The 15,472-nt window shown below is 63.2% G+C and overlaps 1 protein-coding gene across 1 annotated transcript; it reads right to left on the bottom strand.

Annotated features, from left to right (window-relative positions):
- Positions 1 to 267: 267 nt before the first annotated feature.
- LOC129197881 (mucin-3B-like) lies at positions 268 to 14,589 on the bottom strand. The gene is made up of 10 exons (XM_054806683.1): positions 14,535 to 14,589; positions 3,438 to 3,545; positions 3,220 to 3,347; positions 3,080 to 3,138; positions 2,836 to 2,984; positions 2,641 to 2,709; positions 1,424 to 1,586; positions 1,142 to 1,303; positions 725 to 983; positions 268 to 608 (listed from the first exon to the last, which is right to left on the bottom strand). The coding sequence occupies exons 1-10, from the start codon at positions 14,587 to 14,589 to the stop codon at positions 570 to 572; spliced, it is 1,191 nt and encodes a 396-aa protein (XP_054662658.1). The 3' UTR covers positions 268 to 569.
- Positions 14,590 to 15,472: the final 883 nt, after the last annotated feature.

Below are 15,472 nucleotides of genomic sequence, written 5' to 3'. Positions count from 1 at the left end.
CCCAGTACATCCCAGTGCTCCCCAGTTTGGAGCACTCAACAGCACGTAGTAGTAGTAATAATAATAATAATAATAATAATAATAATAATAATAATAATAATAAAATTTATTACAACGCGTGGTACCCGTGTGAAATTGGGGGGGTGTCCTCCGTGACAGCCCCCCCCCCGCAGCTTTCCGCAGCCTGCGCCCCATGAGGAGTCCTGCGCCCCTCCCCCCCCCGCTAAGGGGGTTCCCCTCCGCGCTGGGGGGGTGGACATCGTCCCCGTGCGGCTCCCCCCACCCCCAGGGCTGGACCTGGGAGACGTGGGCGTTCTGGTGGCACCCGGCGCTGCAGCCTTCATCATCCAAATAAATAATAAATATCGGGGGGGCGGAAGGTGTTGCCCACCCCAGGTATCTCACCCGGGTTTCGGCACGACCCGCGTGCCGGTGGTCCGGCCACTCCGGGTGGATTTGGGTCTCCTCTTTGGAAGAGAAGACCCGTTTGAGTTGAGGTTGAGGGATCTCTGCTCTTCATCCCAGTTGGAGCTTCCTCTGTTGACAGCCAAGATGTCCCCGGTGCAGGATCATAGCTGGGTTGTGAGCTTCGGCCTGGAGATCTTCATCTGGAGGGGGAGAAGGAGGAGAGGCAAGGGGGTGAGAGGGGTGGGGGGGGGGTCTCCCTTGGGTCCTCGGGCCAGTGGAGGGTGGTGGGTGCTGCCGGAGAAGAAGGGGGACGTACCGGGTTTGAGGTGTCCACCAGCTCCAGCGAAGGTGTGAATTTGTGTGGACCCTCACCAGCTACAGAAGGATGATGGCGGGGGGCGGTTGGTTGTCTTGGGGGTCTTCCCAAAGCGTTGGTCTCCATCACCCCAAACTGGGGTTGGGGTTCACCTACGGCGCTCTGGGCTCCCATGTTGCGGTAGAGGAAGCCATCGGGCGAGTGCCAGGTGAAGCTGTCCTCCTCATACCAGTTGCCACCAGCGTAGGGTAGAGAGTCACTGGTGGGCAGAAGGAGGGTGTCTCAAAGGGGGTGCGGAGAGCTGGAGAAGGGGGTTCCCCTCACCCATGGTGAACCCAGGCGTCCGGGTGCCAACCCTGCTCTGAACTGGAAGACCCTCCCACCCAACAAGGAACCCAGAGGTCCAAGCTCCTCTACCTCAGCCTGTACTTCCTCCGGCGGCTCCTGACCAACATCACGGCGAGGACGATGCAAGCGATGAGCAACACGGTGGCCACCAACCCCAACCCAGTGGCCAACTTGCTGACACGGCCGGAGCAGCGAGCGCCCGTGTACCAGTACAGGGCTTCGTCCTGGCAGCTGTGGGAAGGACACGAGATCAGGTCCCACCTCTCCTTCCACCCATCCCCACGGGACCGGAGCAGGGATGACGAAGACTCCTCCACCGGTCAACCTCATGGCCACGGTGGTGACACTCACAAGCACTGGGGACCGGCCCGGGTGATGTGGCACTGGCCGTAGTGACAGTCCATGGTGGTCGGCATGTTGGGCGTGCAGTTGGTGATGCAATGGATGACGTCCTCCACGATCACCAGGTAGTAGAAATCCCGGTAGTTGCTGGGTGCTCGCAGCCAGCAGATCTCTGGGGGGGTGGGGTGGGGTGGTTAGGAGGAGAACGGGAGCGCTGGGGGGGTCTGGGGGTGGTGGGACACGTAGGGGGCTGGTGGGGTGGGCAAGCGGTGGGTGGGGTGGGACAGGAGCTGGTGGGGCGTGTAGGCGGCTGGTAGGATGGGTGAGGGGCTGGTGGGATGGGTGGGGGGCTGGTGGGACAAGCGAGGGGATGGTGGGGGGCACTGGGGGGTGGTGGGATGGGTGAGGAGCTGGTGGGACGGGTGAGGAGCTGGTGGGATGGGTGAGGAGCTGGTGGGACAGGTGAGGAGCTGGTGGGACGGGTGAGGAGCTGATGGGATGGGTGAGGAGCTGGTGGGACAGGTGAGGAGCTGGTGGGACGGGTGAGGAGCTGATGGGATGGGTGAGGAGCTGGTGGGACAGGTGAGGAGCTGGTGGGACGGGTGAGGAGCTGGTGGGATGGGTGAGGAGGTGGTGGGATGGGTGAGGAGGTGGTGGGATGGGTGAGGGGGTGGTGGGACGGGTGAGGGGGTGGTGGGACGGGTGAGGAGGTGGTGGGACGGGTGAGGGGCTGGTGGGATGGGTGAGGGGGTGGTGGGACAAGTGAGGGGCTGGTGGGATGGGTGAGGGGGTGGTGGGGTGGGTGAGGGGGTGGTGGGACGGGTGAAGAGATGGTGGGATGAGCAAGGAGGTGGTGGGATGGGTGAGGAGGTGGTGGGACAGGTGGGGAGGTGGTGGGATGAGCGAGGAGCTGGTGGGACCAGCTGGGGGTTGGTGGGGGGCACTGGGGGGTGGTGGGACAAGCGAGGGGCTGGTGGGATGGGTGAGGGGGTGGTGGGACGGGTGAGGAGGTGGTGGGATGGGTGAGGGGGTGGTGGGACGGGTGAGGAGGTGGTGGGACAGGTGAGGGGGTGGTGGGACGGGTGAGGGGGTGGTGGGGTGCATGGGGACGCTGGGAGAACTTGTGGGGTATGTGAGGGAGTGGTGGGACCCGTGTGGGACTGGGGGAACTGGTGGGGGGCACCAGGGGCTGGTGGGGTTGGCAGGAGGGTCCCCAGAGGTCTCACCGTTCACAGAAGACGTCTCCGTCATGTTCCTGACGATGGGGTTGGGCGACACGGTGAGGCAGAGGATGGCTGTGGTTGGGGGGACAGAGGGAGAGGACGTCAGACACCCAACCTTGGGTGCTCCTGGTGGCACCCAGGCGTCCGTGGGGGGGACACCCAGGTGTCCATGGGGTGGGGACATGGGAAGGCACCCACAGCTGTTGTGCAGACAAGCGCCCTGGTTGGCCACCGTCTCTTCCAACCTCTCCACCAGATTCTTCGTTATCTCCTCAAAATTCTCCATCATGTTGCTGCTATTCATCATGGTGAAGAAGATCTGATGGTCCACCACGATGCTGCCGGGCCTGTGGAGAAGGGGACACAGTGGGGTTGGAGGGGTGAACGGGGTGTCCCCCCCCACCCCGACCCCCCCCACCCCAGCTTGCCAAGGACCCCTTACTTGAGGCTGATGATCTTCACGCCCTCGTAGCCAGGGATGTTCCCATAAATCTTCTTTATCTACAAAGCCAAAAGGTTGCGTGAGCCACCACCGAGGGGACAACGTGACCACGGAGGGACAACTCAACCCCTCGTCCTCACCTCCCTCCGAAAGTGCTCCTCAAAATTGCGGTAGGTCTCCGACTGGGTGTCCTGCAACTCCTCCGTGTAGTTGAAGTTGGTGACGGTCACCACCAGCCCCACGTTGGCTAAGATTGTCCCCGGAAAAGCTAGAGGACACGATGGAGGTCAACGTGGTGGCCCAGGGAGGCCAGAACCTCCGTGGAGGCCATGGGGGGACGGGTGGAGGTGACACTTACGGAGGGCGGTCTCGATGGAGTTGGTGGAGAACTGGCACAAGTCGCCGTAGAAATACGGGGTGCAGAGACACTTGATGCCATCGTAGGTGCCACCATTCTGGCAGATAACTGGGTGGGAACATGGTGGGGGGGGTCAGCAGGGCACCCTGGGGACACCCTGGTGACGGGAACCCACGTGGAGATGGGTGGGGTGGAGGTGACCCGAGGGACAGGGTGGGTCTAGGGGTGGAAGTGGGAGGGGGGGGACGTACCTGAAGGAAAGAGGGTGTTGGAGGTGGTTGTGCGGGTGTCCTGGGTGGTGGTGGGTGCTGTGGAGGTCTCCTGGGTGATGGGTGCTGTGGAGGTCTCCTGGGTGGCAGTGGTGGGTGCTGTGGAGGCCTCTTGGGTGATGGGTGCTGTGGAGGTCTCCTGGGTGATTGCGGTGGTGGGTGCTGTGGAGGTCTCCTGGGTGATGGGTGCTGTGGAGGTCTCTTGGGTGATGGGTGCTGTGGAGGTCTCCTGGGTGGCAGTGGTGGGTGCTGTGGAGGTCTCCTGGGTGATGGGTGCTGTGGAGGTCTCCTGGGTGGCGGTGGTGGGTGCTGTGGAGGTCTCCTGGGTGATGGGTGCCGTGGATGTCTCCTGGGTGGCGGTGGTGGGTGCTGTGGAGGTCTCCTGGGTGGCAGTGGTGGGTGCTGTGGAGGTCTCTTGGGTGATGGGTGCTGTGGAGGTCTCCTGGGTGATTGCGGTGGTGGGTGCTGTGGAGGTCTCTTGGGTGATGGGTGCTGTGGAGGTCTCCTGGGTGATTGCGGTGGTGGGTGCTGTGGAGGTCTCTTGGGTGATGGGTGCTGTGGAGGTCTCCTGGGTGATGGGTGCCGTAGAGGTCTCCTGGGTGGTGGTGGTGGGTGCTGTGGAGGTCTCCTGGGTGATGGGTGCTGTGGAGGTCTCTTGGGTGATGGGTGCTGTAGAGGTCTCCTGGGTGATGGGTGCCGTGGATGTCTCCTGGGTGGCGGTGGTGGGTGCTGTGGAGGTCTCCTGGGTGGCAGTGGTGGGTGCTGTGGAGGTCTCCTGGGTGGTGGGTGCTGTGGAGGTCTCCTGGGTGGCAGTGGTGGGTGCTGTGGAGGTCTCTTGGGTGATGGGTGCTGTGGAGGTCTCCTGGGTGGCGGTGGTGGGTGCTGTGGAGGTCTCCTGGGTGGCAGTGGTGGGTGCTGTGGAGGTCTCTTGGGTGATGGGTGCTGTGGAGGTCTCCTGGGTGATTGCGGTGGTGGGTGCTGTGGAGGTCTCTTGGGTGATGGGTGCTGTGGAGGTCTCCTGGGTGATTGCGGTGGTGGGTGCTGTGGAGGTCTCTTGGGTGATGGGTGCTGTGGAGGTCTCCTGGGTGATGGGTGCCGTAGAGGTCTCCTGGGTGGTGGTGGTGGTGGGTGCTGTGGAGGTCTCTTGGGTGATGGGTGCTGTGGAGGTCTCTTGGGTGGCAGTGGTGGGTGCTGTGGAGGTCTCCTGGGTGGTGGGTGCTGTGGAGGTCTCCTGGGTGATGGGTGCTGTGGAGGTCTCTTGGGTGATGGGTGCTGTAGAGGTCTCCTGGGTGATGGGTGCTGTGGAGGTCTCCTGGGTGGCAGTGGTGGGTGCTGTGGAGGTCTCTTGGGTGATGGGTGCTGTGGAGGTCTCCTGGGTGGTGGGTGCTGTGGAGGTCTCCTGGGTGATGGGTGCTGTGGAGGTCTCTTGGGTGGCAGTGGTGGGTGCTGTGGAGGTCTCTTGGGTGATGGGTGCTGTGGAGGTCTCCTGGGTGGCGGTGGTGGGTGCTGTGGAGGTCTCTTGGGTTATGGGTGCTGTGGAGGTCTCCTGGGTGATTGCGGTGGTGGGTGCTGTGGAGGTCTCCTGGGTGGCGGTGGTGGGTGCTGTGGAGGTATCTTGGGTGATGGGTGTCATAGAGGTCTCCTGGGTGGCGGTGGTGGGTGCTGTGGAGGTCTCTTGGGTGGCAGTGGTGGGTGCTGTGGAGGTCTCCTGGGTGATGGTTGCTGTGGAGGTCTCCTGGGTGGCAGTGGTGGGTGCTGTGGAGGTCTCTTGGGTGATGGGTGCTGTGGAGGTCTCCTGGGTGTCAGTGGTGGGTGCTGTGGAGGTCTCCTGGGTGATGGGTGCTGTGGAGGTCTCCTGGGTGGCAGTGGTGGGTGCTGTGGAGACCTCCTGGGTGATGGGTGCTGTGGAGGTCTCTTGGGTAGTAGTGGTGGGTGCTGTGGAGGTCTCCTGGGTGATGGGTGCTGTGGAGGTCTCTTGGGTGTCAGTGGTGGGTGCTGTGGAGGTCTCCTGGGTGATGGGTGCTGTGGTGGTCTCCTGGGTGGCGGTGGTGGGTGCTGTGGAGGTCTCTTGGGTAGCAGTGGTGGGTGCTGTGGAGGTCTCCTGGGTGATGGGTGCTGTGGTGGTCTCCTGGGTGGCGGTGGTGGGTGCTATGGAGGTCTCCTGGGTGATGGGTGCTGTGGAGGTCTCTTGGGTGATGGGTGTCGTAGAGGTCTCCTGGGTGGCGGTGGTGGGTGCTATGGAGGTCTCTTGGGTGGCAGTGGTGGCTGCTGTGGAGGCCTCTTGGGTGGCAGTGGTGGGTGCTGTGGAGGTCTCTTGGGTGATGGGTGCTGTGGAGGTCTCCTGGGTGGCGGTGGTGGGTGCTGAGGAGTTCTCTTGGGTGATGGGTGCTGTGGAGGTCTCTTGGTTGGCAGTGGTGGGTGCTGTGGAGGTCTCTTGGGTGATGGGTGCTGTGGAGGTCTCCTGGGTGGCAGTGGTGGGTGCTGTGGAGGTCTCTTGGGTGATGGGTGCTGTGGAGGTCTCCTGGGTGGCAGTGGTGGGTGCTGTGGAGGTCTCCTGGGTAATGGGTGCTGTGGAGGTCTCCTGGGTGGCGGTGGTGGGTGCTGTGGAGGTCTCCTGGGTGATGGGTGCTGTGGAGGTCTCCTGGGTGGCGGTGGTGGGTGCTGTGGAGGTCTCTTGGGTGGCAGTGGTGGGTGCTGTGGAGGTCTCTTGGGTGATGGGTGCTGTGGAGGTCTCCTGGGTGGCGGTGGTGGGTGCTGTGGAGGTCTCCTGGGTGATGGGTGCTGTGGAGGTCTCCTGGGTGGCGGTGGTGGCTGCTGTGGAGGTCTCCTGGGTGATGGGTGCTGTGGAGGTCTCCTGGGTGATTGCGGTGGTGGGTGCTGTGGAGGTCTCTTGGGTGGCAGTGGTGGGTGCTGTGGAGGTCTCCTGGGTGATGGGTGCTGTGGAGGTCTCCTGGGTGGCGGTGGTGGTTGCTGTGGAGGTCTCTTGGGTGATGGGTGCTGTGGAGGTCTCCTGGATGGCAGTGGTGGGTGCTGTGGAGGTCTCTTGGGTGATGGGTGCTGTGGAGGTCTCCTGGGTGGCAGTGGTGGGTGTTGTGGAGGTCTCCTGGGTGATGGGTGCTGTGGAGGTCTCCTGGGTGGCGGTGGTGGGTGCTGTGGAGGTCTCTTGGGTGATGGGGGCTGTGGAGGTCTCCTGGGTGGCGGTGGTGGGTGCTGTGGAGGTCTCTTGGGTGGCAGTGGTGGGTGCTGTGGAGGTCTCTTGGGTGATGGGTGCTGTGGAGGTCTCCTGGGTGGCGGTGGTGGGTGCTATGGAGGTCTCCTGGGTGGCGGTGGTGGGTGCTGTGGAGGTCTCCTGGGTGATGGGTGCTGTGGAGGTCTCCTGGGTGGCGGTGGTGGCTGCTGTGGAGGTCTCTTGGGTGATGGCTGCTGTGGAGGTCTCTTGGGTGGCAGTGGTGGGTGCTGTGGAGGTCTCCTGGGTGATTGCGGTGGTGGGTGCTGTGGAGGTCTCTTGGGTGATGGGTGCTGTGGAGGTCTCCTGGGTGGCACTGGTGGGTGCTGTGGAGGTCTCCTGGGTGGCAGTGGTGGGTGCTGTGGAGGTCTCTTGGGTGATGGGTGCTGTGGAGGTCTCCTGGGTGGCGGTGGTGGGTGCTGTGGAGGTCTCCTGGGTGCCAGTGGTGGGTGATGTGGAGATCTCTTGGGTGATTGCAGTGGTGGGTGCTGTGGAGGTCTCTTGGGTGGCAGTGGTGGGTGCTGTGGAGGTCTCCTGGGTGGCAGTGGTGGGTGCTGTGGAGGTCTCTTGGGTGATGGGTGCTGTGGAGGTCTCCTGGGTGGCGGTGGTGGGTGCTGTGGAGACCTCCTGGGTGATGGGTGCTGTGGAGGTCTCCTGGGTGGCGGTGGTGGGTGCTGTGGAGGTCTCCTGGGTGGCGGTGGTGGGTGCTGTGGAGGTCTCTTGGGTGATGGGTGCTGTGGAGGTCTCTTGGGTGGCAGTGGTGGGTGCTGTGGAGGTCTCCTGGGTGATTGCGGTGGTGGGTGCTGTGGAGGTCTCCTGGGTGGCAGTGGTGGTTGCTGTGGAGGTCTCTTGGGTGATGGGTGCTGTGGAGGTCTCCTGGGTGGCGGTGGTGGGTGCTGTGGACGTCTCTTGGGTGATGGGTGTCGTAGAGGTCTCCTGGGTGGCAGTGGTGGGTGCTGTGGAGGTCTCTTGGGTGATGGGTGCTGTGGAGGTCTCCTGGGTGGCGGTGGTGGGTGCTGTGGAGGACTCTTGGGTGATTGCGGTGGTGGGTGCTGTGGAGGTATCTTGGGTGATGGGTGTCATAGAGGTCTCTTGGGTGGCGGTGGTGGGTGCTATGGAGGTCTCTTGGGTGATGGGTGCTGTGGAGGTCTCTTGGGTGATGGGTGCTGTGGAGGTCTCCTGGGTGGCGGTGGTGGGTGCTGTGGAGGTCTCCTGGGTGATGGGTGCTGTGGAGGTCTCTTGGGTGACGGGTGCTGTGGAGGTCTCCTGGGTGGCAGTGGTGGGTGCTGTGGAGGTCTCCTGGGTGATGGGGGCTGTGGAGGTCTCCTGGGTGGCGGTGGTGGGTGCTGTGGAGGTCTCCTGGGTGATGGGGGCTGTGGAGGTCTCCTGGGTGGCGGTGGTGGGTGCTGTGGAGGTCTCCTGGGTGGCAGTGGTGGGTGCTGTGGAGGTCTCTTGGGTGTCAGTGGTGGGTGCTGTGGAGGTCTCCTGGGTGATGGGTGCTGTGGAGGTCTCTTGGGTGGCGGTGCTGGGTGCTGTGGAGACCTCCTGGGTGATGGGTGCTGTGGAGGTCTCCTGGGTGGCAGTGGTGGCTGCTGTGGAGGTCTCCTGGGTGATGGGTGCTGTGGAGGTCTCCTGGGTGGCGGTGGTGGGTGCTATGGAGGTCTCCTGGGTGGCGTTGGTGGGTGCTGTGGAGGTCTCCTGGATGATGGGGGCTGTGGAGGTCTCCTGGGTGATTGCGGTGGTGGGTGCTGTGGAGGTCTCCTGGGTGGCAGTGGTGGGTGCTGTGGAGGTATCTTGGGTGATGGGTGCTGTGGAGGTCTCCTGGGTGGCAGTGGTGGGTGCTGTGGAGGTCTCTTGGGTGATGGGTGCTGTGGAGGTCTCCTGGGTGATTCCGGTGGTGGGTGCTGTGGAGGTCTCCTGGGTGATGGCTGCTGTGGAGGTCTCTTGGGTGGCAGTGGTGGGTGCTGTGGAGGTCTCCTGGGTGATTGCGGTGGTGGGTGCTGTGGAGGTCTCTTGGGTGATGGCTGCTGTGGAGGTCTCTTGGGTGGCAGTGGTGGGTGCTGTGGAGGTCTCCTGGGTGATTCCGGTGGTGGGTGCTGTGGAGGTCTCTTGGGTGATGGCTGCTGTGGAGGTCTCTTGGGTGGCAGTGGTGGGTGCTGTGGAGGTCTCCTGGGTGATTGCGGTGGTGGGTGCTGTGGAGGTCTCTTGGGTGATGGGTGCTGTGGAGGTCTCCTGGGTGGCGGTGGTGGGTGCTGTGGAGGTCTCCTGGGTGCCAGTGGTGGGTGATGTGGAGATCTCTTGGGTGATTGCAGTGGTGGGTGCTGTGGAGGTCTCTTGGGTGGCAGTGGTGGGTGCTGTGGAGACCTCCTGGGTGATGGGTGCTGTGGAGGTCTCCTGGGTGGCCGTGGTGGGTGCTGTGGAGGTCTCCTGGGTGGCGGTGGTAGGTGCTGTGGAGGTCTCCTGGGTGATTGCGGTGGTGGGTGCTGTGGAGGTCTCCTGGGTGATTGCGGTGGTGGGTGCTGTGGAGGTCTCCTGGGTGTTTGCGGTGGTGGGTGCTGTGGAGGTCTCTTGGGTGATGGGGGCTGTGGAGGTCTCCTGGGTGGCGGTGGTGGGTGCTGTGGAGGTATCTTGGGTGATGGGTGCTGTGGAGGTCTCTTGGGTGGCGGTGGTGGGTGCTGTGGACGTCTCTTGGGTGTTGGGTGTCGTAGAGGTCTCCTGGGTGGCAGTGGTGGGTGCTGTGGAGGTCTCCTGGGTGGCAGTGGTGGGTGCTGTGGAGGTCTCTTGGGTGATGGGTGCTGTGGAGGTCTCCTGGGTGGCGGTGGTGGGTGCTGTGGAGGTCTCCTGGGTGCCAGTGGTGGGTGCTGTGGAGATCTCTTGGGTGATTGCAGTGGTGGGTGCTGTGGAGGTCTCTTGGGTGGCGGTGGTGGGTGCTGTGGAGGTCTCCTGGGTGATGGGTGCTGTGGAGGTCTCTTGGGTGATGGGTGCTGTGGAGGTCTCCTGGGTGGCGGTGGTGGGTGCTGTGGAGGTCTCCTGGGTGATGGGTGCTGTGGAGGTCTCTTGGGTGATGGGTGCTGTGGAGGTCTCCTGGGTGGCAGTGGTGGGTGCTGTGGAGGTCTCCTGGGTGATGGGTGCTGTGGAGGTCTCTTGGGTGATGGGTGTCATAGAGGTCTCTTGGGTGGCGGTGGTGGGTGCTATGGAGGTCTCCTGGGTGATGGGTGCTGTGGAGGTCTCTTGGGTGATGGGTGCTGTGGAGGTCTCTTGGGTGGCAGTGGTGGGTGCTGTGGAGGTCTCCTGGGTGGCAGTGGTGGGTGCTGTGGAGGTCTCTTGGGTGATGGGTGCTGTGGAGGTCTCCTGGGTGGCGGTGGTGGGTGCTGTGGAGACCTCCTGGGTGATGGGTGCTGTGGAGGTCTCCTGGGTGGCGGTGGTGGGTGCTGTGGAGGTCTCTTGGGTGATGGGTGCTGTGGAGGTCTCTTGGGTGGCAGTGGTGGGTGCTGTGGAGGTCTCTTGGGTGATGGGTGCTGTGGAGGTCTCCTGGGTGATTGCGGTGGTGGGTGCTGTGGAGGTCTCCTGGGTGATGGGTGCTGTGGAGGTCTCCTGGGTGGCAGTGGTGGGTGCTGTGGACGTCTCCTGGGTGATGGGTGCTGTGGAGGTCTCCTGGGTGCCAGTGGTGGGTGATGTGGAGATCTCTTGGGTGATTGCAGTGGTGGGTGCTGTGGAGGTCTCTTGGGTGGCGGTGGTGGGTGCTGTGGAGGTCTCCTGGGTGATGGGTGCTGTGGAGGTCTCTTGGGTGATGGGTGCTGTGGAGGTCTCCTGGGTGGCGGTGGTGGGTGCTGTGGAGGTCTCCTGGGTGATGGGTGCTGTGGAGGTCTCTTGGGTGATGGGTGTCATAGAGGTCTCTTGGGTGGCGGTGGTGGGTGCTATGGAGGTCTCCTGGGTGATGGGTGCTGTGGAGGTCTCTTGGGTGGTGGGTGCTGTGGAGGTCTCCTGGGTGATGGGTGCTGTGGAGGTCTCTTGGGTGATGGGTGCTGTGGAGGTCTCTTGGGTGATGGGTGCTGTGGAGGTCTCCTGGGTGGCACTGGTGGGTGCTGTGGAGGTCTCCTGGGTGGCGGTGGTGGGTGCTGTGGAGGTCTCCTGGGTGGCGGTGGTGGGTGCTGTGGAGGTCTCCTGGGTGATTGCGGTGGTGGGTGCTGTGGAGGTCTCTTGGGTGTTGGGTGTCGTAGAGGTCTCCTGGGTGATGGGTGCTGTGGAGGTCTCCTGGGTGATTGCGGTGGTGGGTGCTGTGGAGGTCTCTTGGGTGATGGGGGCTGTGGAGGTCTCCTGGGTGGCGGTGGTGGGTGCTGTGGAGGTATCTTGGGTGATGGGTGCTGTGGAGGTCTCTTGGGTGGCGGTGGTGGGTGCTGTGGACGTCTCTTGGGTGTTGGGTGTCATAGAGGTCTCCTGGGTGGCAGTGGTGGGTGCTGTGGAGGTCTCCTGGGTGGCAGTGGTGGGTGCTGTGGAGGTCTCTTGGGTGATGGGTGCTGTGGAGGTCTCCTGGGTGGCGGTGGTGGGTGCTGTGGAGGTCTCCTGGGTGCCAGTGGTGGGTGCTGTGGAGATCTCTTGGGTGATTGCAGTGGTGGGTGCTGTGGAGGTCTCTTGGGTGGCGGTGGTGGGTGCTGTGGAGGTCTCCTGGGTGATGGGTGCTGTGGAGGTCTCTTGGGTGATGGGTGCTGTGGAGGTCTCCTGGGTGGCGGTGGTGGGTGCTGTGGAGGTCTCCTGGGTGATGGGTGCTGTGGAGGTCTCTTGGGTGATGGGTGCTGTGGAGGTCTCCTGGGTGGCAGTGGTGGGTGCTGTGGAGGTCTCTTGGGTGATGGGTGCTGTGGAGGTCTCCTGGGTGGCGGTGGTGGGTGCTGTGGAGACCTCCTGGGTGATGGGTGCTGTGGAGGTCTCCTGGGTGGCGGTGGTGGGTGCTGTGGAGGTCTCTTGGGTGATGGGTGCTGTGGAGGTCTCTTGGGTGGCAGTGGTGGGTGCTGTGGAGGTCTCTTGGGTGATGGGTGCTGTGGAGGTCTCCTGGGTGATTGCGGTGGTGGGTGCTGTGGAGGTCTCCTGGGTGATGGGTGCTGTGGAGGTCTCCTGGGTGGCAGTGGTGGGTGCTGTGGAGGTCTCCTGGGTGATGGGTGCTGTGGAGGTCTCCTGGGTGCCAGTGGTGGGTGATGTGGAGATCTCTTGGGTGATTGCAGTGGTGGGTGCTGTGGAGGTCTCTTGGGTGGCGGTGGTGGGTGCTGTGGAGGTCTCCTGGGTGATGGGTGCTGTGGAGGTCTCTTGGGTGATGGGTGCTGTGGAGGTCTCCTGGGTGATTGCGGTGGTGGGTGCTGTGGAGGTCTCCTGGGTGATGGGTGCTGTGGAGGTCTCTTGGGTGATGGGTGCTGTGGAGGTCTCCTGGGTGGCGGTGGTGGGTGCTGTGGAGGTCTCCTGGGTGATGGGTGCTGTGGAGGTCTCTTGGGTGATGGGTGTCATAGAGGTCTCTTGGGTGGCGGTGGTGGGTGCTATGGAGGTCTCCTGGGTGATGGGTGCTGTGGAGGTCTCTTGGGTGGTGGGTGCTGTGGAGGTCTCCTGGGTGATGGGTGCTGTGGAGGTCTCTTGGGTGATGGGTGCTGTGGAGGTCTCTTGGGTGATGGGTGCTGTGGAGGTCTCCTGGGTGGCACTGGTGGGTGCTGTGGAGGTCTCCTGGGTGGCGGTGGTGGGTGCTGTGGAGGTCTCTTGGGTGATGGGTGCTGTGGAGGTCTCCTGGGTGGCGGTGGTGGGTGCTGTGGAGGTCTCCTGGGTGATGGGGGCTGTGGAGGTCTCTTGGGTGATGGGTGCTGTGGAGGTCTCTTGGGTGGCAGTGGTGGCTGCTGTGGAGGTCTCTTGGGTGATGGTTGCTGTGGAGGTCTCCTGGGTGGCCGTGGTGGGTGCTGTGGAGGTCTCTTGGGTGATGGGTGCTGTGGAGGTCTCTTGGGTGGCAGTGGTGGGTGCTGTGGAGGTCTCCTGGGTGGTGGGTGCTGTGGAGGTCTCCTGGGTGATGGGTGCTGTGGAGGTCTCTTGGGTTATGGGTGCTGTGGAGGTCTCCTGGGTGGCGGTGGTGGGTGCTGTGGACGTCTCTTGGGTGGCAGTGGTGGGTGCTGTGGAGGTCTCCTGGGTGATGGGTGCTGTGGAGGTCTCCTGGGTGGCAGTGGTGGGTGCTGTGGAGGTCTCCTGGGTGATGGGTGCTGTGGAGGTCTCCTGGGTGATGGGTGCTGTGGAGGTCTCTTGGGTGGCGGTGCTGGGTGCTGTGGAGACCTCCTGGGTGATGGGTGCTGTGGAGGTCTCCTGGGTGGCAGTGGTGGCTGCTGTGGAGGTCTCTTGGGTGATGGGTTCTGTGGAGGTCTCTTGGGTGGCAGTGGTGGCTGCTGTGGAGGTCTCTTGGGTGATGGGTGCTGTGGAGGTCTCCTGGGTGGCGGTGGTGGGTGCTGTGGAGGTCTCCTGGGTGATGGGTGCTGTGGAGGTCTCCTGGGTGGCAGTTGTGGGTGCTGTGGAGGTCTCTTGGGTGATGGGTGCTGTGGAGGTCTCCTGGGTGGCGGTGGTGGGTGCTGTGGAGGTCTGCTGTGTGATGGGTGCTGTGGAGGTCTCCTGGGTGGCAGTGGTGGCTGCTGTGGAGGTCTCTTGGGTGATGGGTGCTGTGGAGGTCTCCTGGGTGGCGGTGGTGGGTGCTGTGGAGGTCTCTTGGGTGATGGGTGCTGTGGAGGTCTCCTGGGTGATTGCGGTGGTGGGTGCTGTGGAGGTCTCTTGGGTGATGGGTGCTGTGGAGGTCTCCTGGGTGGCGGTGGTGGGTGCTGTGGAGGTCCCTTCTGGGGTGCTGGTGGGTGTAGTGGATGTGTCATGGGTGGTGGTTGCTGTGGAGGTCTCCTGGGTGATGGGTGCTGTGGAGGTCTCCTGGGTGGCAGTGATGGATGTTGTGGAGGTCTCTTCAGTGGTGCTGGTGGTTTCTGTAGAGGTCTCTTGGATTGTGGTGGTGGGGACTCTGGAGGTCTCTTTGGTGGTTTCGGTGAGTGTTGTGGAATTGTCTTGGCTGGTGGGTGCTGTGGAGGTCTCTGGGTGGGTGCTGGTTGGATATGCCGTGGAGGTCACCTCTGTGGTGGTGAGAGTTGTGGAGGTGGCTCCAGTGGTCGAGAAAGAACTTGCTGTTTCTGTTGAGGTGGTGGCAGTGACTGTCGTGGTGGTCACACCTGCGGAGGTGACAGGAATGGATGAGGCTCCTGTGGTTGAGAAGACCGTGGAGGTGCGTTCTGAGGTGGTGGGGGCTGCTGTGGAGGTCCCCTCTGAGGAGGTGACAGTGCTTGAGGTGGCTCCAGCGCTGACGACCATGGAGGTGCTCATCTCACCCATGGTGGCTGCTGCTGAGGTTCAGGCATGAGCAGACCACCCAACCCTCTCCCCACCGCGTCTCCCAACCCAACAACCTCTTCATGGAGCAGACCAACCACAACCTTCACCATCCTTCCTCCTCCTCCAAGACCATCCATCCATGCATGGACCTTCTCCAATCTCCTCCCCCCGTCCTCCCCATCTTCTCCACCTTCCCCCTTGCTGGTGGGTCTCCAAACTCACCTGTCATCACCCAGCCCAGGAGGACAACTAGCCACCGGCGTGTCCTCCCCGCCATGGCTGTTGGCCGTGTCCTTCCTCCCCGGTGGCAGCAGCCGACTGAACCTCACGGCCGCGGGGGGTGGCAGGAGAAATATGACGACGCCGAGGGAGGGAAGATGGTTTGGACTTTTGTCCCCACCGTTCCAGCTGTGGGGACGCTTTGTGACACATGTGGTGACACGCACGCCGGGGAATGTCACAGCATCATCACCACGCCCAGCGGAGGGGTGGCACTTCCTCCACGCCCCCACGGGGATGGGTTTGGGGGGGGAAGATCTTGAGGGGGTGTCAAGGGGTTTGGTGGGGACGTGGGGATGGGGGACACGGGGTTGTGCTGGTCATGGTGGGGACGTGGGGATGGAGAGGACGTGGGGATGGGAGACATGTGGGGATGGAGAAGACGTGGGGATGGGGGACACGTGGGGATGGGGGACACGGGGTTGTGCTGGTCATGGTGGGGACGTGGGGATGGGGGACATGAAGGTGTCAAGGGGTTTGGTGGGGACGTGGGGATGGGGGACACGGGGTTGTGCTGGTCATGGTGGGGACGTGGGGATGGAGAGGACGTGGGGATGGGGGACACGTGGGGATGGAGAAGACGTGGGGATGGGGGACATGGGGGTGTCAAGTGGTTTGGTGGGGATGGGGGACACGTGGGGATGGGGCACATGAAGGTGTCAAGGGGTTTGGTGGGGACGTGGGGATGGAGAAGAGGACATGTGGGGATGGGGGACACAGGGTTGTGGTGGTCATGGTGGGGACGTGGGGACGGAGAGGACGTGGGGACGGGGGACACGTGGGGATGGGGGACACGTGGGGATGGGGGACACGTGGGGATGGGGGACATGTGGGGATGGGGGACATGGGGGTGTCAAGGGGTTTGGTGGGGATGGGGGACA

The sequence above is a fragment of the Grus americana genome, chromosome 30, assembly GCF_028858705.1.
Source record: "Grus americana isolate bGruAme1 chromosome 30, bGruAme1.mat, whole genome shotgun sequence".
NCBI classification, from domain to species: domain Eukaryota; kingdom Metazoa; phylum Chordata; class Aves; order Gruiformes; family Gruidae; genus Grus; species Grus americana.
The sequence above is the reverse complement of the archived record's forward strand: the minus strand, read 5'-3'. Positions and strand labels throughout refer to the sequence as shown.

What these genes read in the sequence shown, in the direction of transcription:
- LOC129197881 (XM_054806683.1), bottom strand. Translation starts at nt 14,589, where the DNA reads ATGGCGGGGAGGACACGCCGGTGGCTAGTTGTCCTCCTGGGCTGGGTG. An exon ending in GTGAAGATCATCAGCCTCAA is followed by an intron (nt 2,985 to 3,079) that starts GTAAGGGGTCCT and finishes CCTTCTCCACAG; the next exon opens with GCCCGGCAGCATCGTGGTGG. An exon ending in CGGAGGAAGTACAGGCTGAG is followed by an intron (nt 984 to 1,141) that starts GTAGAGGAGCTT and finishes TCTGCCCACCAG; the next exon opens with TGACTCTCTACCCTACGCTG.